Source organism: Pelobates fuscus, chromosome 1, assembly GCF_036172605.1.
Source record: "Pelobates fuscus isolate aPelFus1 chromosome 1, aPelFus1.pri, whole genome shotgun sequence".
Classification (NCBI taxonomy): Eukaryota; Metazoa; Chordata; class Amphibia; order Anura; family Pelobatidae; genus Pelobates; species Pelobates fuscus.
In genome coordinates, this window is record NC_086317.1 from 392,647,009 (window position 1) to 392,674,838 (window position 27,830).

Sequence of the window (27,830 nt, forward strand, 5' to 3'; positions counted from 1 at the left end):
CAACTCAGTGGAATCAGACAAAAGATTTTGTTACCAATCCTTGGAGGTGGTCGGGCTTCATGTAGGAAAGAATAACAGATAAATGAGCCAAGGTCAACTGTATCTAGGAATCAGACAAGCAAGAAAACTAAGCCAGGTCAGAATAGTCAAAGATATAGCCAAGTCACCATTGGGAGCAATGAACCACAACAGGACAAGGAACATTGGTTCTGGCATTTATTTATGTGTTTTAACCACACCTCCAAAATGGAAGTGTGCGCTGAATGACATGTCATGACATTAGCGCACTGTTGCCATGTCAATAAAGTAGGTGGAGATGCAGTAGAGGAGGCAGAGATGGTGAGTAGTTTGTGGTGATTGGCAGTAGTAGAATGTATTCGTTGGGGACCTGACAATGTGTCTGTGTGAGCTGGTTGTGTGTGGTGGATAAATTTTTTGTGTGTGTCTGTAGGGGAGTATGAATGTTGTATGTTGTGTTTTGTGTGTACATGTATGTTTTGCCCCCTCCCCCTTGCTTACTTTCCCTGGTGGTCCAGTGGAGCATGAGCAGGACCCTGGTGGGCCAATAAAGAGTGAGCTGGATCCCTGGTGCTTGCCTGCCAAAATGGGACAGTCCCAATTTTTTGGTCTTGTGCCACTATCCTGATTTTGTCCTCTGGCAGTACAGTGTGAGTACTTCATGCAACGTGTGAGTGTTGTACAGCAGGCACTAGGATGCCAGGCCTTCAGTGGCCTACTTTCTGAGTGGGCCCATTATGGGCATCACCAGTGGTGCAATAGGAAGTCCTGCCCTCGGATTTCCCCCTGCTCTCCCCATGGCCCAATATTGGAAGGCATGCTGGTGCTGGTGGTCCGGTGGCTAAGCTCCATTGTCCGTACTAGTATCAGGTACAGACCACCTTCATGATTCTGTTGCTCATGTCTCTGGCTGTCGTGCTCTGAGTCATTGAGGTGGGGTGGGTGGACTGGGAGGGTGCTTTTAAAGTGGTCTGTACCTGATATTGGTACAGATCACAACTTCCCTCAATGAAATGAGGGAGTTTAGGAGTGTACAGAGAGATCAGAGCCAGAGCTCCAGGTCCACACAGGGACCCCATCAGGCCTCTGTTTACACTCAGGAACTATGCGGTCATCTAATGGCTGTTATTAATAGCACCAGCTTGTGACTGCTATTTACCAACCAGATTATATAAAAGAGCTATGTGGTTAACCCCTTTAATATTAAGTCTATTTTGTTAATAAGACATTTTTGTGACCTTTTTTGCACTTTAGCTGCAATTTCATCTTTTTTGTTTAATTGCACTCATACATATTATATATACATATTTTAATAAGGAGAAATAGGGCTTTCCTTTGATACCCTATATGTATACATAATACTAATAATAAGAATATTAAATAGGAATAAAATATACAAAATAAATTGGAGAAAAAGTTATAAAACAAATATTGGAAGGACTGAATTACAGTTTTAAAGTCTAAAGTTTAAAAAAGTTGGTTGAGGTTTTTCTAGTACCATAATACCCTTATTTAGAACAGGTGTCCAAAGTTGTACAGCATATTCAAGGTGTGATTTTACCATTAATTTATAAAGTGGCACAATTATATTTTCATTTCAATAATTAATGCCCCTTTCTATGCTAGACTATACAGGGCCGGCGCGTCCATAAGGCGGCACAGACGGCCGCCTTAGGGCGCACCGGCTCCGGGGGCGCAAGATTTCAGTGACCGGCAGGAGGGAAGCTCTCCCTCCTGCCGGCCACCATCTCCGCCCCCAGTGCGGCAGTGCTGCGATCAGTCGCTGCGAGGGAGCTCTAACCTCTCTGCTCTGCTCCCTCGCGCGCTGTCTTGTGATGCCGCGGGAGCCGGAATATGACGTCATATTCTGGCTCCCGCGGCATCAGCAGACAGCCCGCGAGGGAGCAGAGCAGAGAGGTTAGAGCTCCCTCGCAGTGCCTGATCGCAGCCCTGCCGCACGCCGCCCTGCAGCCCCACTGGACCCCAGGGAATGATCCACACCAGCTCTCCAGGTAGGGAGGCTGGGTGGATATGATTTATGTATTAAAATAATTTGTGAATGTATGTGATGTGTCTGTGTGTGAGAGTGTCTGTGTGTGAGAGTGTCTGTGTGTGTGACTGTCTGTGTGAGTGTCTGTGTGTGTCTGTGTGTCTGTGAGTGTGTGTGTCTCTGTGTGAGTGAGTGTGTGAGTGAGTGTCTGTGTGTCTGAGTGTGTATGTGTCTCTGTGTGAGTGAGTGTCTGTGAGTGTGTGTCTGTGAGTGTGTGTCTGTGTGTCTGTGTGTGAGTGTCTGTGTGAGTGTCTGTGTGTGTGTGAGTGTGTGTGTGAGTGAGTGTCTGTGAGTATGTGTCTGTGTGTGTGTGTGTGTGAGTGAGTGTATGTGAGTATGTGTCTGTGTGTGTGTGTGTGTGTGTGTGTGCGTGAGTGAGTGTATGTGTTACTGTGAGTGACTGTGTGTCTGTGAGTGACTGTGTGTGTGAGTGAGTGTCTGTGAGTGTGTATGTGTCTCTGTGTGAGTGAGTGTGTGAGTGAGTGTCTGTGTGTCTGAGTGTGTCTGTGAGTGTGTGTGTGAGTGTCTGTGTGTGAGTGTCTGAGTGTATGTGTTACTGTGAGTGACTGTGTGTGAGTGTATGTGTGTCTGTGAGTGTGTGCGTGAGTGAGTGTATGTGTGTCTGTGAGTGTGTGCGTGAGTGTATGTGTGTCTGTGAGTGACTGTGAGTGTGTGCATGAGTGAGTGTATGTGTGTCTGTGAGTGTGTGCGTGAGTGAGTGTATGTGTCTGTGAGTGACTGTGAGTGTGTGCGTGAGTGAGTGTATGTGTGTCTGTGAGTGATTGTATGAGTGTTGCATGTGAGTGTGTCAGTGTATGTGTGTGTCTGTCAGTGTGTGTTTGTGAGTGTCTGTCAAATCAGTGAGAGTATCTTTGTCATTGAGTCTGTGTGTGACTATCAGTGTGTCTGTCAATGAGTGTCAATCAGTGTGTGTGACTGTCAGAAGAACACTAAGGGACAGGGAAGGGAGGGGACCAATAATGGACGGGGAGAGGGGCTGGTTAAGAGGCACATAGGTGAAGATGTTATTTTTGAATGGGGGGGGCGGAAAAATACATCTTCGCCTATGTACCCAAAAATCCTTGCACCGGCCCTGAGACTATACCTTACTGACCTTAGTAACTGCTTGATTGAAAGTGCACATTGTTGCCTAGTTTATTGTTTATAGCAATTCCCAAATCGCTCTCCTGTGTTGTTATCTCAAATTCAGAAAAAATAGAATTTCTGCCTTCTCCTGAACTACATTTACTAACACACCTATCATTTTGTTTTTAAATTCATGTACTTTTGGTTTGTTTTTTCTCTTTGGCTATCATTTTCTCATTTTATAGTTTAGCTCATTATATTTTTACATGCACTATCTGCCTCTGGTCTGTCTAATTTAAAGGTTTTAAATGCAATTTTCTCATTATTCATTTCTTGGAATACCCCACATTGGTTTCAGTTTGTTTCTTTTATATTTGTTACCCAATGCAGTATATATATACTTAGAAGTTGTTTTTTTACTTTCTTGTTAATTATATTTTATTACTATCACCAAATAAATATTTGCTAGGGTGCTCGGTAATGTATCTCAGATGCCCACCATACTCAACTAGATTTATTTAAAACAAGAAAATGTTAAAAGTGAGTAAAAAATATTGAGCCTGGCCAATGGAAACTCACTAATAATGTGAGCGAGAGGAATTTGTAGGAGGGCAGTGTCAATGCCTGCTTATTCATGCCCCATTCTCTGGGCTTAATTCTATATTTACTTGAACCATGGCCTAAATTGAAAAAAAAAAAAACAACAAAAAAAAAACATACACATTTTGAAACAACTGATTAAAAGAAAGCTCATAGCACATAATAGAAGTCAGCTATAGCTAATTAAACAGGGAATTATGGAGACCTGATAAAGGAATTGCAAATTCCATAGCCACATAATGAGCTGAAAGAAAAATAGACAGACATTTGTTAATATAATTTGGGTCTAACTGCTGTTCATAAAACCACCAGATGGTGTCACCAGCGCACTATATTGAGTATTATTTTATACCACCAGTACTTAAACCCGCTTTTTCTTTATTAACATCATTTATATGAAACTTGGTCTAGTTCTTTCAGGGAGTATAACTAATTATTATTATTATTTTATTATTTATGTACCGCCAGCAAATTCCGTAGCGTTGTACAATGGGTAATGCAGCCTAGGCAATGGTAGACAATAGTACGCCTATCACTTGTTGCCCATTTAAAGTAATAGTACGTGTTTTTATCTCAAAGGGTGGCCAGTGGTAGGCTGAGTGCTTCAGCTTATGCTCTCACCATATCACCTACTGTCAGGCAAACTTTAATGAAGTCAATGGTAGCTGGAGGAAAGAAGCGAGGGGGCTAGCCATGAACGCAAAATGGCACCCAGACACTCTTGCCCTATACTATTTATGAAGAAACTTTAAAACATATAATGATTTGCACACAAAAAAATGCTTGGAGAGGATATTATAATACTGTAAAAGTATGTTCATAGTAGGGGGTAAGCAAATGAAGACACCAACATGTTCCAATAAAAATAGATACCAGTATTATGATAATAATAGACTGCATTTATTGACATGAAAAGGTAATTGCCCTTTAAAAACACAATTTGACTATAGCCTAGTACCATCTTTATGTGAAAAGTAGGTAATCACCCCCAAATCATTTTTTTTATTTCCAACGATTAACACACACACCACACAAAAGCCATATGACATGAAAGAACAATACATGTTTACTAGGCTACCAAAACGTATCAAATCTCTAGGTTACTAGGTTGTCACTTGACTATATTATATTTTTTTAATGCAATGGTTTAAGAAAACAACATCAAAACCAACATCACAATAGCTATGGGCATAAGGCATGGTTAACTGTAGAAAGTAACCTAAATTGATGTTGATGTTTTAAAATGACATAAAATATAGCTCCATCAGTATAAAAAGATGTAAAAAATTAATGGCTATGTTTAAAAGCGCTACATGCCCTGTTTGTCTACTGATCAGAAACATATGCTTGATAACATGTTCATTAATAGGACTTCTCAAACTAGAGTGAACATTTTCTGTATTCTAATATTTTGAAAATATTTTAATATATTTGTTTGTAAAATATTGATTTTTTTTGTATTATATATTTTTTGATAGTTTAATATTTTGAAAATATTTAAATATATATATATTTATTCATCTCTATTTTCTCTCCAAGTTAGCACTAGCCCTGATGCTTTACCTTTGTTTATCAAAGCCAGGTTGACAGTAACAAGAAACACTGTGTTACTATATGATTCTGAGTTAACATCCAGTATACTTGCTTGTAAAAAATGTAATGTGTCTGTAACACTGTTCTATGCCCTGCAAGGCAACATAGACAAATAGACTGTGAAATAATTTTGTGCGTTCAATTTTGTGCGTAAAAGATTCCAGTAAATATGGCTTCTACTCCACCCTCCGATAGGGTTTTGGTAAATACACAGATAATAACAGGTCTGATATGCATGTTGGCAAATAGGAAAGAGGAATGAAATATAACTTTGCATCCCATCCAGCAGAGTAACGTGTCCACGGGTGACAAGCAGTTAATGCATGTTCCATACAGTCTGAGACTTTGTAGAATGTCGAACTCGCTGCGTCAGCCAGAGCTTGAAAAGTCTGTGCAACTATATGAGCAAAAAAGAATACATTAGTACTGAAAAATGTACATACTCAGATTCTGCTAGTCTAGTATTACACATGACTAGACAAAGATGGCTGTATTAAAATAACATATCAAGGCTTGGTTGAAGGGACACTATAGGCACCCACAGGGCCGATCCTGGGGTCATTGACGCCTGGGTGCAAGAATATTTTTGGCGCCCCCCTCCCCCATGGGTGTGGCTATATTGCCCCTTTACAAACATAAGACTTCTAATCACACCCATTTTCTAAGGAAATCACTCCACCTCCAACCCCGGTCACATGTCACCCACTTCCTACAGTGCCCGCTTTAAAAAGCTTATTAGTGCCATATTTGTGCCCAGCTTCCCAGTGTCGCCTCTGTCCACATACAGCTTGCCATCTTTGTCTCAAAATAGCTAATCAGTGCCATATCTCTGTCCCAATATAGCTAATTAGTGCCATCTTAGTCTCAAAATATCTTTGTCCCCATCTTATCAGTGCCACTTTTGTGTCCAAATAACTTAATAGTGCAATTTGTGTGCACCATTGTTGTCCCAAAATTGCTAATCAGTGACATTTCTTTTTCCAAACAGCTCACCAATGCCATATGGGTGTAAGCTGGGTGTATTTTGCAGAGAATCAATGTATTTGTAATTCAGAAATGTATTTACAGATGTGTGTGAATTCAAATGAACATTTGTGTATAATATTAATGTGTACAGATGCAGTTTTTAAATATTTTTATGACGTGTTAGTAAGTGCAAAAAAGTATTTGTAAGCTGTGTGTGTGTATGTATAAGTGTCCTTTACTGAACATTACTGTGTGTGCATGCATTGTTGTTTTCAGCAGTATGTTTGTTTATTTTTCTAAATGTCCCTGTGTGACTTATCTCACCACTCTCTTCCACTTTTGGCTCGATCCCATCCCCAGGGGCCGTTGGTATGTGGACTACGGACTTTAACCCCAAATTACATTTGATAACCCCTCCTATAATTGAAATTAAGCTTGCCCAATACTCCACCTCAGGTGTACCGTAAAAAATAAAAAATAAAAATTGATGAAATGCTGCCCCCCCTCCTCACTAATGGCATGCACACCAAAACACGACTACATCCATTATGCTTTGCAGTGTGTGTAGTGAATAGAATAGTGTCTGAGTGTGTGCTGGGGATGCAGTGTGTGTCTGCGTCTGTGCAGGGAATGCAGTGTGTGTAAAAAAAACACCCACAATTTTAAAAAATATTTTAAAAAATATTCATTCCACAAATATGTAAACTGCATGTTAATAAGTGTCCCCTAGAGATTGTGTTCTCTAAAATGGTACCCCCATTAACAATATAGTGATATAACAAAGCTCTGTGATACCCAACTCAAGCTGTCTCTTCTAACCTTAATAACTGTTGCTGGCTGGCTGCTGTGACTGGCAGGCTGCTGTGGCTGGTTGGCAGGTAGGCTGGCTGCTGTGGCTAGCCGGCAGGCTGGCGCTGGCAATTGTGACTGACCTCTTTCTTCCGCCAGCAGGCATCTATTTCTAACCCCTTTGTGTGTGTTTCCCCCCTCCCTTTTGTGTGTCTCTCCCCCAGCCCTTCTGTGTGTCTGTTCAACCCCACTCACAGAGCGCTATGGGCACCCAAATAACTAATTGAAATGGTTTGGGTGCACTGTCCAGAGAAACTGTAATGTTTACATTGCAGCACTAAGTCTGCCTCCAGTGGCTGTCTACCAGACAACCACTGGAGGCGGTTCCTGGTTCCCAACAGACTTTTTGTCCGCTATCTGATGCTGGACGTCCTCATGCTCTGCCCAGTGCTATCCTATGGGGAAGTTTAATGCTCATGTGGCACACACAGCACATGCGCATTAGTGCCCGCTCTTCGAGGAAGATCAGAGTAGGCAGAGTCGTGACCTAGCGCCATGGGGAGCGTGAGGGGGGGGGGGGGGGGGGGGAGAGGTTGAGGGAGCTATAGTATCCTTTTAAGGTTAGGGCTTTATGGATTAAGTTTTGAAATTCTACATTTTCAAAGTGACTATGTGACAGTGCCAATTCAACCTTTTTAAGTCACACTAATCTGGAGAAATTAAGAAAGAAGCCTCCAAGCAAGTATAATGACCCGAGTAGCGCAGGCTACAATTTACTAACCTCTAACCCCAAATAAAAAGAAACAGAGTCTCACATTTTTTGTAATACTGTTCTCCATAACTCTCTTTAATTTCAGCAGGAAGATTCTTCCATATTTGCGCCAAACCTTCAAATGCAGGCGAACTTATAATGGATGTTTTGAAAGCACCTGGTTCCACAATGGAAACCTTAACACCAAAGCTGGAGAGCTCCCTCCTGAAAAATAATGAAATTAACTTTAGGCACAGATCATTGTGTCAAGTGCAATCTTTCCACAATGTTATATAATATTATGAGCTGTGAAGTCTCAATTGGAACATTACAATTAAAGAGGCTGTGTCACAAATTGTCTTGGTGCCCTAGGCAAATGATGGGCCCGGACTCCCCCTGCACTCCTATCCAGGAGTGTGTTGGCTGTGTATTATGACAGTGTGTGAGTTTGGCTGAGTGTAATGTGTGTGGTTGACCACGTATGAAATGTGAGGCTTATTGTGATGTATTTGGTTGGTTGTGTTTGAATATCTGTATGAGATGAGTGTGACAGTGTGTAACCAGCTGTGAGGGAGGCTGTGTTTAAGTGCAGCCTTCTCACACATTTAAATATTTAGTCAGGGAGGGGGGGGCTACAATTTATATTCCCCGGTGGTCCAGTAGGTTATGGACTCTCTTGTGGTTAAGTGGGTGGAGCATCTGGTCTCCACCTGTGGCAGGTGCAGTTCACTGTAAGCATTCCTACTAGTCTTGAACTGCGAGAGAGTGTCTGCAGTGATCTGCCCCGCCCAACGTACAGAAAACACAGCAGTGAGAGGGCATTTGGCTGGTCAGCGAGACCTTTTCATAAAAGGATGCCCCTCAGAGCCAGTGTTCCAGGAGAATGTCTGGTTTGTTTAATACTAGTGCATTATATCTGGCTACCACAAAAAGTTAAAAAATCAAAACTGAGCACTCAGCCAGAGGAATGACACTCTCAGTTTTTGTTTTTACTTTTTGTGGTGGCCCTTGTCCTGCTATTACTGGTGTGTCAGGACCGCTATTATCTGCTGCTAGCTTGCCCTGCCTACATGTGAATATTCCTGTTTTTTTTTAACACTGAAAGGATGCAACACATTGTTACATACAGGGAGTGCAGAATTATTAGGCAAGTTGTATTTTTGAGGATTAATTTTATTATTGAACAACAACCATGTTCTCAATGAACCCAAAAAACTCATTAATATCAAAGCTGAATATTTTTGGAAGTAGTTTTTAGTTTGTTTTTAGTTATAGCTATTTTAGGGGGATATCTGTGTGTGCAGGTGACTATTATTGTGCATAATTATTAGGCAACTTAACAAAAAACAAATATATACCCATTTCAATTATTTATTTTAACCAGTGAAACCAATATAACATCTCAACATTCACAAATATACATTTCTGACATTCAAAAACATAACAAAAACAAATCAGTGACCAATATAGCCACCTTTCTTTGCAAGGACACTCAAAAGCCTGCCATCCATGGATTCTCTCAGTGTTTTGATCTGTTCACCATCAACATTGCGTGCAGCAGCAACCACAGCCTCCCAGACACTGTTCAGAGAGGTGTACTGTTTTCCCTCCTTGTAAATCTCACATTTGATGATGGACCACAGGTTCTCAATGGGGTTCAGATCAGGTGAACAAGGAGGCCATGTCATAAGATTTTCTTCTTTTATACCCTTTCTTGCCAGCCACGCTGTGGAGTACTTGGACGCGTGTGATGGAGCATTGTCCTGCATGAAAATCATGTTTTTCTTGAAGGATGCAGACTTCTTCCTGTACCACTGCTTGAAGAAGGTGTCTTCCAGAAACTGGGAGTTGAGCTTGACTCCATCCTCAACCCGAAAAGGCCCCACAAGCTCATCTTTGATGATACCAGCCCAAACCAGTACTCCACCTCCACCTTGCTGGCGTCTGAGTCAGACTGGAGCTCTCTGCCCTTTACCAATCCATCCATCTGGCCCATCAAGACTCACTCTCATTTCATCAGTCCATAAAACCTTAGAAAAATCAGTCTTGAGATATTTCTTGGCCCAGTCTTGACGTTTCAGCTTGTGTGTCTTGTTCAGTGGTGGTCGTCTTTCAGCCTTTCTTATCTTGGCCATGTCTCTGAGTATTGCACACCTTGTGCTTTCGGGCACTCCAGTGATGTTGCAGCTCTGAAATATGGCCAAACTGGTGGCAAGTGGCATCTTGGCAGCTGCACGCTTGACTTTTCTCAGTTCATGGGCAGTTATTTTGCGCCTTGGTTTCTCCACACGCTTCTTGCGACCCTGTTGACTATTTTGAATGAAACGCTTGATTGTTCGATGATCACGCTTCAGAAGCTTTGCAATTTTAAGAGTGCTGCATCCCTCTGCAAGATATCTCACTATTTTTGACTTTTCTGAGCCTGTCAAGTCCTTCTTTTGACCCATTTTGCCAAAGGAAAGGAAGTTGCCTAATAATTATGCACACCTGATATAGGGTGTTGATGTCATTAGACCACACCCCTTCGCATTACAGAGATGCACATCACCTAATATGCTTAATTGGTAGTAGGCTTTCGAGCCTATACAGCTTGGAGTAAGACAACATGCATAAAGAGGATGATGTGGTCAAAATACTCATTTGCCTAATAATTCTGCACACAGTGTAGCTCCACCATCTCACCTACAATTCAAGTTGATTTTCACACACCCAACTATCCTGCCAAAAAGCCCCCACCTAACCTCCCATTCATTAGCACCCACCCACCTAACATGTCACATAAAGGTGCTGGATGCAGAGGACCGTTTATTTTGTTTACCCAATAGTGATGATGGAGGAACATCTAGTACATAACCAGCTTTCTCAGTGAAGAATTAACAGCTTAGCTGTATATATATTTAAATTAACTATATGGGCACTGTAACAACTTCAACTAAATAAAGTTGTTATGGTGCCCAGAAGTAACCTGACACTTTCTTACCTGAAGGGATTAAACCGTTCTCAAGCAGTTTAACCCCAAAACTTACTCTCCAGTGTCAGATGTCCCTGTCCCCATCCGGTTTCTTTAATGCAACTTTAGGAAGCATAGCGTGCCCCCAGGCAGGAAGGCTGCTGCAAACAGTTAGATCATGCTCTAAGCCAATCAGTAACTCCCCATTTATATAAAAAAAGGTACAACAGAGTCACATTAAGGCTCAACACTCTTATTGTTTTTCATTTTGCACAGTGCAGTCATAAGTTAAGTTTGGATTGAGTAACCGATGCTGAGTGCCCTCTGTACCCACAAGGCTTTCCAGGCAGGCTGGTTTTAAAACTTAAATGAAAGGTTTACTCCAAGCACCATGACCACTTCAGTGACTTGAAGTGGCCATGGTGCCTGGAATTTATATGTTCTGCTGCTTTAGGTCTACTGTGGCTATTATCAAATCTATGAAAATATGGCTGTTCCAGAAAGCCAATGGTGCATTGTCTCCTCGTCGTGCTGCCCATGTCTTCCTCTTAGCCTGCCCTCAAGGTAAGTGATGTCAGCAATGGAAAATCAGGCAGGAATTAGAACTTGTCATTGGCAGTGGCGCTGGAATGGATGTAAGATTTCGCTCTTTTTTTATGTTTGATATGGCAGACCAGGCAAGAAAAAGGCAACTCTAACAAAAAAACGTGATTTCTTAAATATACTTGTTTTTGGTTTTTGGAGTAACCTTTTAATTTAAAATCAATATCGAACTGCTGAACATTTTGACAATTTTCAATATTTTCAGTACTAGACATAAATAAGTTGTTAACAATGTTGCTAAGAACATTTCTGGTCACAGAGACATTTAGTAAATAAATAAATGAATAGTTTAATATATATTTACCGAAGACTGTCACCAAAAGCTTCCAAACCGAATTTAGATAAAGCGTATCCACCTCCAAATACGGAGAGCCTTCCAAGAATACTAGACACAATAATAATTCGACCCCTTGCTCTCCTAACCAGTGGCAGCAGTTTCAATGTAACATCTACTGTTCCTAGCAAGTTTATATTAAGCACCCGAGCATAATCCTCCTTTTTAAGCCATCCAATAGGAGCTGCGGGGACAATGGTTCCAGCATTATTGACCAAACCCCATAGACCTGCAAACATATATTGAGAAGAATTAGGTGACACTCAAACAAATTTCAACAAATGTAATCATATTACCACAATATGGGAAAATTTCAGATTACCCCTGGTTATTCAAATTATACTACAGCTTTGATATAACCGTGCAAAATATATATATATTTTAAAGTGTTCACTGCTCTCTGAATGTTACATTAACAATCACGTTAAAAAGTGCGCTAGTATTTTTAGAACGGTAATTATCCTAATCTCCCATCGGCATCCATTGACAAAAATCTGGTGTCAATGATCCATTTCCAGACGGGCCTGATTAGTGTTGCTTTATTAATCACAAGCTACGTTGGCTCAGACTCCTCTGTAGTAAGCTGTGTCAGGCCTGTCATGGGCAGTGGGAATGAAATGTGAACACCTTGTAAAGATATTTTGATGGGCAGCAGAGGAAGGGGCGGGCAAATAGCTGCAGTTTTTCATTGAGAAATACAATTTACATAACAAAAGAACATAAGGTGAAGTTAAAGTTAGGGAATTTGTAGGTAAAGCAGTTCATTTAGATTTCTATCTACCATTAAATTGTATTGGAATTATTCACTAAATTATGAAATCGTGAAGAATTGGCAGTGACAATAGACTGACTATTTTAACAAAAATATTTGAAATGACCTAATGCTTTTCTGTTTCCTAAATAATTCTGAAACATTCTAGGATGGCAGGATTTTCATAAAACAAAACTCAATTTTGCTATGTTTATATAAAATGTCAATGCACCTGCATCACCAACTATGCGAGTGACCCATTCAACAGCAGAGCTCACACTCTGACTGTCAGAAATATCCACAATTGCTGTCTGCAGTCTGCTAGATGTCTCCTTCTTCAGATCCTCAGCCCCTTTCTCTGTCAGACAGGCTGCCAGCACCCGCATCCCATGCCGGTCCAGCTGCTTCGCCAGGACGTTCCCAAGTCCTGTGTCACAGCCAGTGATCAGCACATATTTATCCGAGAGATTTTCCAGTATCTGTTTCTGCCTGTGCCATCTGTACACGAGGAGCAGCGCCAACGCTACTACCAGCAGAGGGAGCCACATTGAGGAGGCAGAAGCTCTTCAGTGAAACAGGAACTGTATTGAGATAATTAACAAAAATTAAAAAATATCCCAAACCACAAATAATGCCCTCTATACAAGTTATATATGTAGCATCATTCATTTTCCACCACCTAATAGGAAAAAAACAACATACTAATTAGCAACACATTGTCTCCTCTCTACTCAACTGTACTTTGTGGAAGCGTAATGTAATCCATTGGTTAGTTGGTACTTATTTGACTACTTTTTTGGTAATGTTGTGCTATTGAACACTTTATTACAAACTGATTATTTACTTTTTACTTATTTGTCTACTTTTGTGGTATTGTTGAGTTATTGAACATTTAAATATGAAGACTAGCTACTTTGTATTTGGTTGGACATACATAGGTCTGGTATGGAGACTGGTATTTACTAAAAACATTTTTCTTTGGATATTTTTATTTGTGTTGGAATGGAAATAAAGGTTATCGTTTGAAATATAGTTTGTGCTGTTATAGTGTTCCAAATATTGGTAACATCCTGCTCTAAGGCAGTGTTTCCCAATTAGTGTTCCACGGAACCCTTGGAACCACTGCTCTAATGTAACCATTTAGCCAATCTGTGAGAATTCAGTGAGAAAAAATTTGAATAAATTCATTAACAGGGTTACTGTCACATATTCAACCGCACATAAAAATGTGGTTAATACCGTCCCGACAGGAAAAGTTGTGCCGAGCAACATTATCGTCCTGACAGGAAAAGTTGTGCCGAGCAACATTACTGTCCTGACAGGAGGGTTTGTGCTGAGCAGCAATCATGCAAATGGAAACCTGGTAATTGCCTTTGGGGTCAAAGGCCGGTTACAGCCAATCGGATCCATAGGAGGGGTATTTAGGCCCAGTTCTCCTCTTGCTCTGTGCCCTGTCGTGGTTTCATGCCTATGGTTATCCGAGAGTGCGTTCCTGATCTTGATTTTCTAGTATTTGACTTTAGCTTTGTTTTGATTTCCCTGATATCTGGTATCCTTGACTTTTGGCTTTCCCTCATCTTTGTGTCTGATTCTGTGTCCCTGACCTCGGCAAGTATTTTGACTATTCTTGGAGATGTTAATTCCGGCCATTCTAAGGTCCGGTTATACGTTATCCTTAGTTCTAGGTGTGACACAGTACTGCATGCTGGATCAACTTGTAATCCTGACAGTTAGTCACTAAAGTGACAATTGCTAGGACATTTAACTGGTGAATGCTGCCACACACTGGACCACTCCCATATAGATACCCAAAAAACAATAAACAAACACCAGAAGGTGCCAAAATACCAGTATGATAGTTAGTACATACCAAAGGATAAGAATGATTGAATTATTATTATTATTATTTTTGGTATTTATATAGCGCCAACTAATTCTGCAGCGCTTTACAATATTATAAAAGGAACAATAGGTAGATGAGGGCCCTGCTCAAACAAGCTTACAGTCTAGAGGAGGTGGGGTCCAAAAATACAACAGGGCAGCAAGGGTGACAGCCACCAAACAAGATGGGAAAGCAGCTGAACTGAAAGTGAAGTGTGTCTTTTTAGGAGAGCAAGATACAGATTTGGATAAGTATAGATAAGTTACTCTGGGTGTCCATGGGAATTTCTGAACAGATGTGTTTTGAGGGACTTCCTAAAGGAAGACAAGGGGAGAGTCTGATGGGGGTAGGCAGGCAGTTCCAAAAGAAGGGAGCCACCCGCGAGAAGTCCTGCAAGCACCAGTTAGAAGTAAGGGTGCGAGCAGTGGACAGGAGAAGGTCATCGGCAGAGTGGAGAGTCCGAGAAGGGGCATATCTATGAAGTGAAGAAATGTAACAAGGGCTTGAGTTGTTTAGAGCTTTATAGGTAAGGGTTAGTATTTTGAATTGACACCTATAGGATACAGGAAGTCAGTGTAAGGATGGACAGAGGGGAGAGGAAAGGGAGGAGTGATGGGTGAGAAAGATCAGTCTGGCGGCGGGAGACCAATTTGGAAAGAATTACAGTAATACATGCACGAGATTACCAAAGCATGAACAAGCTCCCTGGCAGCATCCTAGATATGCATTGCAAAGGTGAGGCCAGGTTCAAAGATAACACCAAGGCAACAAGCTTGAAAGGACAGACTGATGCAAGTGGCATCAACTTGCAGGGAAAGCGAAGGAGGAAGATCAGCATTATGAGGAGGAAAAATAAGAATCTCCGTTTTAGAGAGATTGCGTTTCAGAAAGTGTGAGGACATCCAATCAGAGATTGAAGAAAGGCAAGCAGTGAAATGTTGTAGGACTGTGGGCGAGAGATCAGTGGAGGAGAGATTTAGTGGAATCCATATATAGTGGAATCCAAGGGAGCTAATGAGTTTGCCAAGAGAGGCAGTATAAAGAGAGAACAAAAGGGGTGCAAGAACAGATCCTTGGGGGACTCCAACCAAGACAGGACAAAGGGAGGAGGTGTCATTACAAAAGGAGTAACTGGACAAACGTTGGGAGAGATAGGAGAACCATGAGAGGACAGTGTCACAGAGACTGAGGGATTGAAGAGTTTGGAGAAGGAGGACATGATCAACAGTGTCAAAGGCAGCAGAGAGTTCAAAAGGAATTAATATGGAGCCTTTGGATGGCCTTTGGATTTAGCTATGATTAGGTAATTTGTATCTTTAATAAGAGCAGTCTCAGTAGAGTGGAGGGGGCAGAAGCCAGATTAAAGAGAATTGAGGAGGGAGTTGGAATTTAGGAAGTGAGCCATACGAGTTAAGACAAGTCTTTCTAGAAGCTTGGAGGAAAAAGGAAGCAGGGATATGGGACGATAGTTGGAAGTCTAGGGATTTTTTTTTTAGGATTGGTATGACAGTAGCATGCTTAAGGGGAGCAGGAACAACACCAGATGAAAGAGAACAGTTGAGGATGTGTGTTAAGGATGGTACAAGACAAGGGGAGACAGATCTGATAAGGTAAGAAGGTACGGGATCAAGCGGACAGGTGGTGGGACGAAAGGAGAAGTGCAGCCACCTCCTGTTCTGTAGTTTGTGAGATGGCATGAAGGATAGGGAAGGTGTGGTTGCAAGAGAGAGGAGCAAAGGGAGGATAATTATTTCCTTAACTGTTCAATCTTGTTGGTAAAGTAGCATGCAAGGTTATCGGCTGAAAGGTTAGTTTTGGGGGGGGGGGGCGGATTCAGATGGGGCGAAGGAGAGAGTTGTAGGTATTTAAGAGATACCTGGGACTGAGCATGAACTAACAAGGGAGGAAAAGTGACAGAAGCATCTCTGCAGGTAGCGGAATGGGTCAATAAAAGTCAATAGGAAACATACAAATGGAAAATAAAAAATAAAAATCATTGTAAAAAAATGTATTTAAAAAAAAAAACACAAATAATAAAAACACACAAAAAACAACGCTCAAATACATGAATAATGTGCAAAACTTGTACATTACAAAAACTTGTTTACATGATTAATTTCAGCCTGTTGAACAATGTAGACTAGACTACAATATCATTATATAAATGATTCACAAAACATTTCTTCTGTTTTTGTTTTTTTTGTTTTGTTTTTTACTACAGCCCCCTGCCTAATACCACATTCAAGTACTCAGCGGGCACAATCTGCACATTGTGGGGAGATTTTGTCACAGAATCAGACAAGAGTTATCATTTACCTTATGATTTGCTAGGTGTTTGGGATTTCCTTCCTTTTAGTGGGTAGAGAGAAGGGTTTTAGAAAAACATAAATGTTATTGTCAAGATTAACATGAGAATATTGCACTTCACGCTCAACCACCTTAAAAGGACACTATAGTCACCAGAACAACTGCAGCTTAATGTAGGTGTTCTGGTGAGTATAATCATTCCCTGCAGAGAAAAGGCAGTGTTTACATTGCCCCTTAGGGACACCTCCAGTGGCCACTCCTCAGGTGGCCACTGAAGGTTCTTTGTGGGGCAATGCTGCACAGTGTGTAGCACTGCCGTTCAGTGTCTCCACCCTCTGCATGGAGATGCTGAATTTTTCGATGCATTGATTCCTATGGGAAAGCATTGGATTGGTTGAAATCATAAATTCTTAGGCTGTCAGCAAGGAGGCGGATCAGGGCGATGGTAGTGTGCGGCGCTGCAAATAAATGGTTGTTTTAACACTATAGCATCAGGAATACACGTTTGTGTTCCTGACCCTATAGTGTTCCTTTAAGGATCCATATTATAATATTTGCCTTATTTAGTTATTTTAATAAAACATTATATGTAGTGTATCACATCTTATCAAGTTGGATGACTTGAGTGTTTATATCTGCATGTTCCTGAATAAATAAAATGCATACCTTTGTACCATGTGCAAAAATAACAAAGTAAAAAAAAAAGTAGAAAAAAGCTATAAAATATGTTACAGTGTCCCGTATTAAGTAGCAATGGATGAAGAAATCACACACCACATACAGATAGAAGATCAACCCTGTGGAAGGCTGTAGGTAATTTATTAACATATATTGAAGTTCAGCTATGTATTCTACTGGAGGTCCCTTAATAAGATATGTCACTTAATGCATACAGGAACTATGGGAAATTATTAGCCAGGCTGTACACACAGGGTGGGGTTTGAATACAAGTGAAATCTGTCAGTGAGGTCAATAAGATAAACGAGTTAAACAAGCTGAGTGTGAACTTAGCAAATTGTTCCTTTTTGTGTATACACAGCTAAAAACAAGATCGGCAAGATTTTTGTGTGAAAGATTCATACAAACAATTGCTAATGTGTATAACTCCACACCACTTTTCTCAGCAAAGATTGTCTACATTGCACAACTATCTCTTTTAATACCATATTAGCAAAAATAAGACAGACTTGCTTGGTGCACTAGTGCCACCAAAACATTTATTAAAGGGAAAGAAATAGACAAATATCCTGGAGGATATTATGCCTTAGGTGTATGTGCCCATTCGTTTGTTTATTCTCTTTCCTCCATCAAATGTTTGTGTTGCGCTAGTCCACAAGTTCCATTTTGCGCCTCTGTATCCTTTGTTTTACAACTTTGGATTTCTTTGTATACTAGTCTAAGCAAGCACTGGTTTGGACCAAGGGCAGAACTTTCCATGGTGCAGCTGTACCAGGGACCATAAGTACGAGATCAACTGATGGGCATCTCTGATGAGGGGCCAGGTCATGTACCGCGGCCCTTTAACAACGAGACTGGGCCTTTGTTAAATCGGCAGTTAAGCTGCTGTGTTGGTAGGAGTGAGTTTAGTTCACCTGTTCCAAACTTACATAGAGTCAAGAGTAAAGAGGAGAGAACAGGGAAAGAGACAGCCTAAAACTCCCATTAGTGTCAGCCAGCACTGTCTGTACCCAGATTCCACTGGACCTCAGGGAAGCCACTCTCCTGCACTCAAAAGGTATGAAAACAGGAGAGTGACTAAAATATGCAAATTATGATTTGCATTTGTTTGTATATCTGTGTGTCTGTCTGCCAGTTGTGTGTATTTGTTTATTACAGTGTCTCTATGTGTGTGGCAGTGTAAATGTTTATTTCAGGTAATTTAAGTAGAAAAACACATATAACTAATGATAGTTGGAAACAAGGGAGATCCTAAGGTCACAGACACCTGGGTGCAGATTTGTTGGGGGGCACTCCAAGTGAGCGTGGTCATCTTACTAACTTTTCCCATTTTCAAATATCCAGTCCTAACATGCATGTTTGTATGGCAAAGACTCCACCTCTCCATCTATGAGCGCCACCACTTTTTGTAATCATACACACACTCTTACTGACAGACACACTCACTGACATACACACAGACACACACTCTCAGTAACAGACACACAATCTCACTGATTTGAAACACACTCACACACACAGGGCCGGCGCCACCGTTAGGTGAACTAGGCATTTGCCGAGGGCGCTGGCCTGCTGGGGGCAACACTGGGATATTTCCCTCACGCTGTGCCACTCCTCCCAAGCGCCCGAAGGTGGAGGTGCGCGGAGGAGCCCTGTCACAGTATGGCAGAGCATGCACCTTCTTACCTTGATGACAGGTGACTGCTCCACCATCAAATGCTGGTGACCGGAGGAGAGGGGGACGGAGCAGGAAGGTGGCGAGGGAGGCTCTTCTTGCAGCCTCTCACTCCTCCCTCACGCGTCCTCTGTGATGTCTGGAGCCAGAATATGACATCATTCTGGCCCCGGCATACTAAACGGCGGGCAGAAGGAGTGAGGAGCTCCCCCACACTGGACCCCAGGGAGGTGAGTGTTTGAGTGTCAGTGAGTGAGTGTCTGCCTGTGTGTGTCTGTCAGTGAGTGAGTGTGTGTGTGTGTGTCTGTCAGTGAGTGAGTGTGTGTGTGTGTATGTCTGTCAGCGAGTGAATGTGTGTCTGTCAGTGAGTGAGTGTGTGTGTGTGAGTGAATGTCTGTCACTAAGTCTGTGTGTTTGTGTAAGTGAGTGTGTATATGTCTGTCAGTGAGTGTGTGTGTCTGTCTGTCATTGACACTCACTGACAGATGCACACTCTCATTGATTTGAAACACTCACTGACATACACACAAACTGACAAACAGTCACTGACAGACACTGACAGATACACACACACACACTCACACATGTATAGATTCTTGCACACACACGCACATAAAACTTTTTTTTTGTGGTTTTATTTTTTTTAGGTCCTCTCCTCTCAGCACCCCTTGACTTCTGGCGCTTGGGCACGGTACATCCTGTACAACCACCCAGGATTGGTCCTGGTTGAAAATAATTACTATAGATATACTGAATATCTATAATACTACAGTTTAATATACATATAGGAATATAAGCATCTTTTCAAAAGGGCAATTTTAAATTTTCGCTGTTTTATGTTTTATGTTCTTGTTTTTGTTCTTAGAATTTGTGGGCTTTTATTTATTTCATTTTTTAATCAATTTTTATTGCAGAGAACATAATTCTGCTTCACTTCTAAACTAGGCCTTATTATCGCTAAGCTATAACTGGATCAGACATTCCTGCAAGTGTAAACAAGCGATTAGTCAGTTTGCTTAATAGTTCACATTTCTCAAATAATTCATAATAAAATGTTGATGTATTTCCTTTTATTGTTGTGCTAAAACAGCACAATACCAAAGTGTTTATATTGTTTCAATTTCTTTAACTCTTTGTTACCTGATGTACACTGTTTAGTTAAATATTTTATTTTTTAGTAGGCCTTGCTAATCATTATTGCTTTAACACGCATACCTTTGAACTGTCTAGGTCACGGATAAACAACCTTCGGCACTCCAGATGTTGTGGACTACATCCCCCATAAATGCTCTTACACCCATAATGCTGGCAAAGCATCATGGGAGGTATAGTCCAAAACATCTGGAGTGCCGAAGGTTGCCTATGCCTGGTCTAGGTTCTATCATAATTCGTACAATAGATGCATTCAATTCTGCAATTGTTAATTGATTTTCTAAATATGTCAATCTATGTCTTATTTGTTTGGTTTATTTTTAAGGTCTGGAGACTAATTGTGTGATTTTTGCTTCTTTGTTTATAAATAGTGTTACCTTGTTATAAATGTATTTTTCTTTCTTTCTTTAGAAACTGATTCTACTTATTTGTGATTATTGTGCACACGGCTACACCTGTTTATCAATACATGTACAATTTCAATACATAATTCAGATTTGTTTCCCATAATGGGCATCCCAGAATTCAAACACAAACACTAAACGCAAACACTACACTCAAAACCCCACCCAACTGCATTCAAATGCAAATACTTTTTGTGAACACTACAAACAATGACAAACACCAATACTACACAAAAATATTTCCCTTGCATTTAAATACAAACATTACACACAAATGCATGTCTACATTCACATATACTCCATACAAAAATATGCTTACATCCAAACACGCAGACACTGCTCAGAAAAACAACCCTGGAAGGATGGGCAAATGGTAGATCCCCAGCTTGCAAAGTATTGTAGGAGTTGTATGGCAGTTAATGATATACCTTTTATCCAACATTACTCCAGGCCTCCCAACACTACCTTTGTTGGTGGGACAGTCATGATTTCGGGTCTGTCCCACTGTCCTGCTATATTTCCCTGGTGTTGTGCAATAAGAGATATTTGCATCTGCAATCTTGGATGTACAAAACAAGCTGAGGATAGGGCAAAATAGAATCCGTGCTTTAAAATCATTTTACTCTCTTTTTGTAATTTTTGAAAGCATTACACCAAGCACAATTAGCACGTCAGTGTTTTGAAGTGGTGATGGTGCTTAGTGTCTGTATGTGCAGCATTTCACTATTAAATTCTACACATACTGAAACATTTAATGTTCCTGCTGGAGGTGTAACTTAAACTCTGATTGCATCATTGGCCAGGCTAGAACTAATAATTTCTATGCATATTATTTTAATAAACCAGCATTAATTGACTGAGAGCACTCAGTTAACACTCTCAGCCAGTGAATGACCGGTGGGACTGACATCCGGCTTCTACAACTTTTCAGAGCCTTGATGTGTCACCTGACATTAGAAGAGGCTCAGCACCAAGTAGGACCCGTGTTAGAGTTTGCCCCAATACTGATGAACAGGGCCAGGGTACTAATAGTATCATAGCAATTACAACAGAACTTGGAGTAACTCTATAAGTAGATTTTCTGGGAGCAAAATCTTACAGAATATTTTATTTTGTATTTCAGTGCACCTTGTTACATGCTAGTGCCCACAATAATTTATTTCCACGTGTAGGCTGTAATTACATAGCAATGTAGACTTTTACCGCAAGGATACTTTCACCTGTTACTTACAAAATACAAATAACTATTTACATATCCATCTAGGTGTGCCCAAGGCAAGAGTCTCTATTTGAAGAATGGTTTAACCCCTAAAGCCAAGCCTCCTAGTACCATAACAACTTAATTTTGATGACGCTGTTATGGTACAGAAACTTGTCCTTTTAAAGGATAATTTTCTCTTTGTGCATACTCTAATGTAAGGTGCTGCACATCACTGCAAAAAAGTGCAATATATACACATTTACAATTGTGATGAATTATAACAATTAGTATATATGTTTCATGGGATTCTCTAGTTGTGTAAATTAAATGAAACATATAATGCTTTTGAGGTAAAGAAAAAAAAAATAATCATACATTCTTCTGAAAATCAGTCCTGTTTTACATTTTCATTATTTCATGTGGATATTGACATTTATATGTATGTAAAATTCCTCCAGAATTCTAACAACAACCAACAAACACTAGCAAAGTTTTTGCATGATTTACAGTGTCTATGGTTTGTGGCCTGTAGAGATCTATAATCAGAAAATCTACATTTAAAATATAAAACAATATTACGGACTAGTGATATTTGCATTTTATTTGAAATAAGCTCTTCACTGGTTACTATTTGCTTTGGATAAAATTAATATTGTGAAAGAGAAACTGTCACTTCTCTGCATTTACACTATTGTACAAAACACCAAAATACACCTATAACTTGAGTAAACCTTTCTTAGGAGATGTGCTCTTCTTTTAAATATATATAGCAAATCACATCATACTCCAGTTCAGACAGAAAGCTAGGGCAAACATTGCAAAGGAAGAGGAGGAATAGAAACGTTGTTGCATTTCTCCTCCACTCTGTATGCTTCACCAGATGCAAAGGACAGAAAGATTGAATGAGAGCTAAGATGGAGGCACCCAACTGCAGGTAAAAGAGGAGTGGATTTGTATATATTAATTTTATCATTTTATCTAACACCGATTTGTTAAATATAGGCATAAGTAGACATGATATAAAAAATACTGGAAACTGACAATCCATCTTTAAAGGCTATTACTAAACACCGGTTAAATAAACCAGGACTAATTATAAGTAAGAAGAAATCTCACTGTGACATATATCTATCCGTCTGTCTCTTTTTACAATTCTCATACCTTGAATGCCTTGACCGATAGAGAGAACGATATCTTAGCACGTTCCGATTTAGCAATTTTCATGTGTAAATGTACCTTCCTGAGCTAAATATACTAAGTGAAGAGAGCTTTTAAAGAACAATCGGTTACACCCACCATCTGACAGTCACTTCATGCAACACATAGAAATATTTACAATCGCATTTCTGGGTGTTACAACATGCTTTACATGTGATGTATATTGCTGTTACATAAGGGCAGATTATATCATGACTATAGGTTAACAATGAAAAGCAAAAACATTAACTTGCAAGGTGTGTAGGATAAGGTGTGTTAGGATGCCTGATAAGACTTAAGCTCTCTGTTAAACATTTAAGCACTTCTTAATAGCTGTGTTACGAATGAAACATGTTTCTATCTATTTTTATTTTTTACTACAAAGTTTGCTTCAGAAAAATACCATGTCAACCATTATTTTACACTTTTTTAAAATAAAAAAATAAGTTGATGTCCTGGACGATATGTGTATGTCCTTTTTTTTTGTGCCCAATGGAACAGGTCAAACTTTCATTACGCCACAAATGTGCCTCTGGGCATACAAATTACATTTAAAAACACCCTCAAATAATAATTAAAGATTTAATGTAAGGTGTCTCAACACAGGCCCATGTATGATTCTTTAGAGAACCCCCAGGACACATTTTGAACACCTCCATAACACAGCATCTAGAAGACAACCATATGAAGCGGACTATAATTATGACACATGATATAGCATACAGCACACACATGAAACTGGTGAAACATATCACACACTGTGCCCACGGAGATACAGCACTCATATAACACACCAACCACGCCTATAGCACCCACGATACTAACAGCAACCATATCACACACAATACCAACAGATATCACCATGGCACTCATTTTACATACAGAACCACCAATAACCCCTAACAGTATATACATTACAGATAGTAAACATTATTCATCATATGGCACTCATATCACAGAGCACCAACAAGACCAAGTCATTCCCATGGCACCCACATAGCACTAACAGGTTACATCTGTATCACACCCTACAGTTTTTCCAATGGCAGTCAAAAAATATAGATCTCTAACCAGTCATCTCCATGGCTCCTACATCTCACCCATCAATCATTTTCCTCCAGTTCTACAACATCCTAGTGCATCCACCTGTCATCCACATGGCAACCACGTTAATAATTATTCCTACCCTTGGTATCCACATCCCATATGGCATACTCAGAACATTCACAACAGGCAATATTAATTAGTCATTGTTACAACACCAAAATCTCACACCACATGGATTCCTAATCCCTTTGTTACTGACAGCCAGGGCTGTCTTTAACGCGGGGCAAACGGGGCAGCTGCCCTGGGCCCAGTTACTCCTGGGGGGCCCAAAGCAGCTGCCCCGTGGCCCCGCCGCCCATTACCTGCATAAGAAAAATTCCCTCCCCACCCATGGGCCCGCGGTGCTTGTATTGCGGCTGCACCGGGGTCCATACTCTAAGGGGGCTCACCGGGTGGCCAATACACTTAGGGCCACCCGGTGAGCACTTTTCAGCAGGGGCCCGGTCGGATGCTGTGGCCCTTTAACAGTACGACCGGGCCTCCTGCTTTACGACAGCCTGGGAGGAAGTGACGTCCACGAGTCACTTCCTCCCTCAGAGATGATGAGCCGCACGGGAGGGAGGCTGAGCCAGGAGGCGGTGAGGAGGGGGACTGAGCAAAGAGAGCCAGTCCCCAACTTCCAACCACCCGAGGCAGGACACTGAACCCAAGGGAAGGTAGGAAACTGGAGGGGGGATTTACAGTTTGCCCATGTGTATATCAGTATGTGTGTGTTTATGTCTGTCAGTAGGTCTGTGTGTGTGTGTCAGTCTGTGTGTGTGTGTCAGTCTGTCTGTGTGTGTCAGTCTGTGTGTGTGTGTGTCAGTCTGTCTGTCACTAGGTCTGAGTTTGTGTCTGTCAATAGGTCTGTGTGTGTGTGTGTCAGTCTGTCTGTGTGTGTCAGTCTGTGTGTGTGTGTCTATCTGTCACTAGGTCTGTGTTTGTGTCTGTCACTAGGTCCGTGTTTGTGTCTGTCAATAGGTCTGTGTGTGTGTGTGTGTCTGTCACTAAGTCTGTGTGTGTGTCAGTAGGTATGTGTGTGTGTGTCAGTTTGTCTGTGTGCCTGTCAGTAGATCTGTGTGTGTTTCTGTCAGTAGGTCTGTCTGTGTGTGTGCCAGTATGTATACCTGGGTATCAGTATGTCTGTGTGTGTGTGCCACCATGTCTGTCTGTGTGTGTGTCAGTATGTGTCTGTGTGTGCCAGTATGTCTGTGTGTCTGTCAGTAGGTCTGTGTGTGTCTGTGAATGTATGTCAGTATGTCTCAGTATGTGTCTGTGTGTGTGTCAGCATGTCTGTCAGTGTATGTGTCGGTGTCCATATGTCAGTATGTATGTGTCAGTGTGTCTGTATATCTGTGTGTCTGTATGTGTATCAGTGCGTATCTGTATGTTGTCTTTGTGTGTTTCGGTGTATCTGTGTGTGTCTGTATATATACATGTGTGCCAGTGTGTATATCTCTGTGTCTGCATGTGTTTCAGTGTGTGTGTGTGTATATATATATCTATGTGTGTGTGTGTATATGTGCATACATCTCAGCATTCACACACTAACACTACATATAAATACACCCCTGCATTCAAACTCCAACACTACGTACAAACAAACGTCTGTGTTACACACCAAAATTATATGTAAACACACCCCTGCATTCAAAAACCAACACTACACATAAATACATGCATGCAAGTACGCCAACACCACATACAAACATATTCCATACAAAAACCTGTTTACATTCAAACACATAAAAACAGCTTAGTGCTAAATACAAACCTTCAAACACGGGTAAATGGTAGAGCCCCAGCTGTCAATGCATTGCTGGAGTTGCATGACAGATGAGGAACTACCTTTCAATCACCCGTGCAATAGGGAGGCTCAAAAAAATTCTTGCACCTCTATACTTTAGGTCTGCCACTGCGTTGGGGTGGAGGACGTGATTGCACACCTGGGGAGAGGGTACCAGGGGGCCCAAGCAAATGCTTTGCCCAGGGTCCAATCAATATTAAAGACGGCCCTGCTGACAGCACCCACAAGTTATTTCAATGACACCCACATCACACGCAGAACAGCATCTCTGCCCAATGTCACTTGTATGACACATAGCACACATTGGCTGTTATGGCGTCCATATCACAAATTGCACCAGCAATTCATCCATTTTGCACTCACATCACACACTGTTCCCACCACGTATTCCCATGCACCTATACGATACATAGTATAAACAATTTATCCACATGACATATAGAGAACCTATCAGTCACCCCTATAGCACCCACATCATGCACATAATCCATAATAATTTTCTTTATGCTGGGTTTTCTTGGTTCATTCCTTTATTCTGTTCCTGGAATTCCCAGTCTCGTGGATTCCTTTATATGTTTGTTTTATGTTGCCACACCCTTTCCTTTTCCATTAATCCTTTTGTTTCAGTTGGTTCCTGCAGGCTGTTGCTTCATGTCTTCTGCCCCTTTCTTTGCAGGTAAGTGCTGTGTGTGTTTTATTATTGTTTTAGTAATGCATATCTAGGCAGATAGGACGCACCGTAATTGGGGTACTTTGGCGCAGTGGTGGGCTGCATACATCTTGGCCATTTATGTATGTCTAAATCTCCAATGTTTTACATATATAGTACTTAGTTATGTCTCCTCTTGTTTTGCCTTGTATCTCTGGTCTTGTTGTATTTTTGTCTTGTATTCCCAGTTTATGTACAGTCCTGACCTGCCCTGTTCATGTTTCCCTCATGTCTTGTGTACATGTTCTGAGTTCTGCTTTCTGTCCTGCTCCGGTTCTGGGTTCTTCTAGTCTTGTTTTCTTGTTAGGTGCCTGTTCTAGTCTTGCCTTCTTTCTGTACTGGATACATATCTGCTGCAGAGCCTTCCTGTCCAGTTCCTGGGAGGTCTGCATATCATCAAGCTCCTAGCTCCTGTGATCCACAGTAGCTGCATCAGGGCCCTGGTATGTGGCCACACAAATGCTGGTGCTCAACACCAGGGGGCATGTGGTTAACCTGCACTGGGCCCTGATAGTCCATTTCCACGCTGAGACTCTCATAATCATCAGGCACTCAGGGGTCCCGGTCTCCGTACCGCCACCCGTGACAACAATTTTGTATTCCTAGCCTGTAGTTTCTTGTTAATCTGCTGTCAGGTGGCCACAGACTCCACAGGAATGGGATGCACCTCAATAATTATCAGTCTGCTGTGGCTAGATAGTTTATGGAGGTTTGTTACCAGGAAATAGGGAGATTAAATAAATTGATGGTCAATGTAGCTTTGAATTATGTCTTTGGCAGTTTGACGGTTTGGCAGATTTCATTTAAAACTCACTAAAAATGCAACCTGATAGAGGTGTTTAAAATAATATAAAAAATGCTTCCAAATGACAAAGATTTGACAAAAACTAGTGAAAATGGTTATTACCAGTAATAGAATTGATATAGGTTTTACTAAACTGTGGATAAATGGAATATTTTGAAATAAACATTTTCTTTTATTTAGAATATATGCTATAATTTGTTAAGTTACACAAGCTCTAATAGGACCACGCGTCCCGAAAACACTAAAAGAAAAAATCATGACTTACCAAATCACGGATACTAAAATACCATAACATACCAACTGGAATAGTAGAAATCACTACACCGCCAAATAAAATACCTCGTAGCAGAGTTTGACAAAAAATACTGTTTCATTAACCATTTTTCAACTACATATGATATCGGTACAAATTGAGAGAAAACATTTTACTGCTTGT

At 40.9% G+C, this 27,830-nt stretch overlaps 1 protein-coding gene across 1 annotated transcript; it reads right to left on the reverse strand.

Moving 5' to 3' along the window:
* Window positions 1–5,458: 5,458 nt before the first annotated feature.
* On the reverse strand, window positions 5,459–23,032 carry LOC134568537 (retinol dehydrogenase 16-like). Its single transcript, XM_063427178.1, has 5 exons — window positions 22,952–23,032; window positions 12,724–13,072; window positions 11,711–11,969; window positions 7,918–8,078; window positions 5,459–5,744 (listed from the first exon to the last, which is right to left on the reverse strand). Exons 2-5 carry the CDS (start codon window positions 13,037–13,039, stop codon window positions 5,524–5,526), a joined length of 957 nt encoding a protein of 318 aa, XP_063283248.1. The 5' UTR covers window positions 13,040–13,072; window positions 22,952–23,032; the 3' UTR covers window positions 5,459–5,523.
* Window positions 23,033–27,830: the final 4,798 nt, after the last annotated feature.

Coding starts and splice junctions, on each gene's coding strand:
- LOC134568537 (XM_063427178.1), bottom strand. CDS start 13,039: ATGTGGCTCCCTCTGCTGGTAGTAGCGTTGGCGCTGCTCCTCGTGTAC. Junction 11,970..12,723: donor TCGCATAGTTGGTGATGCAG/GTGCATTGACAT, acceptor ATATGTTTGCAG/GTCTATGGGGTTTGGTCAAT. Junction 5,745..7,917: donor AGAACAGTATTACAAAAAAT/GTGAGACTCTGT, acceptor TTGCTCATATAG/TTGCACAGACTTTTCAAGCT.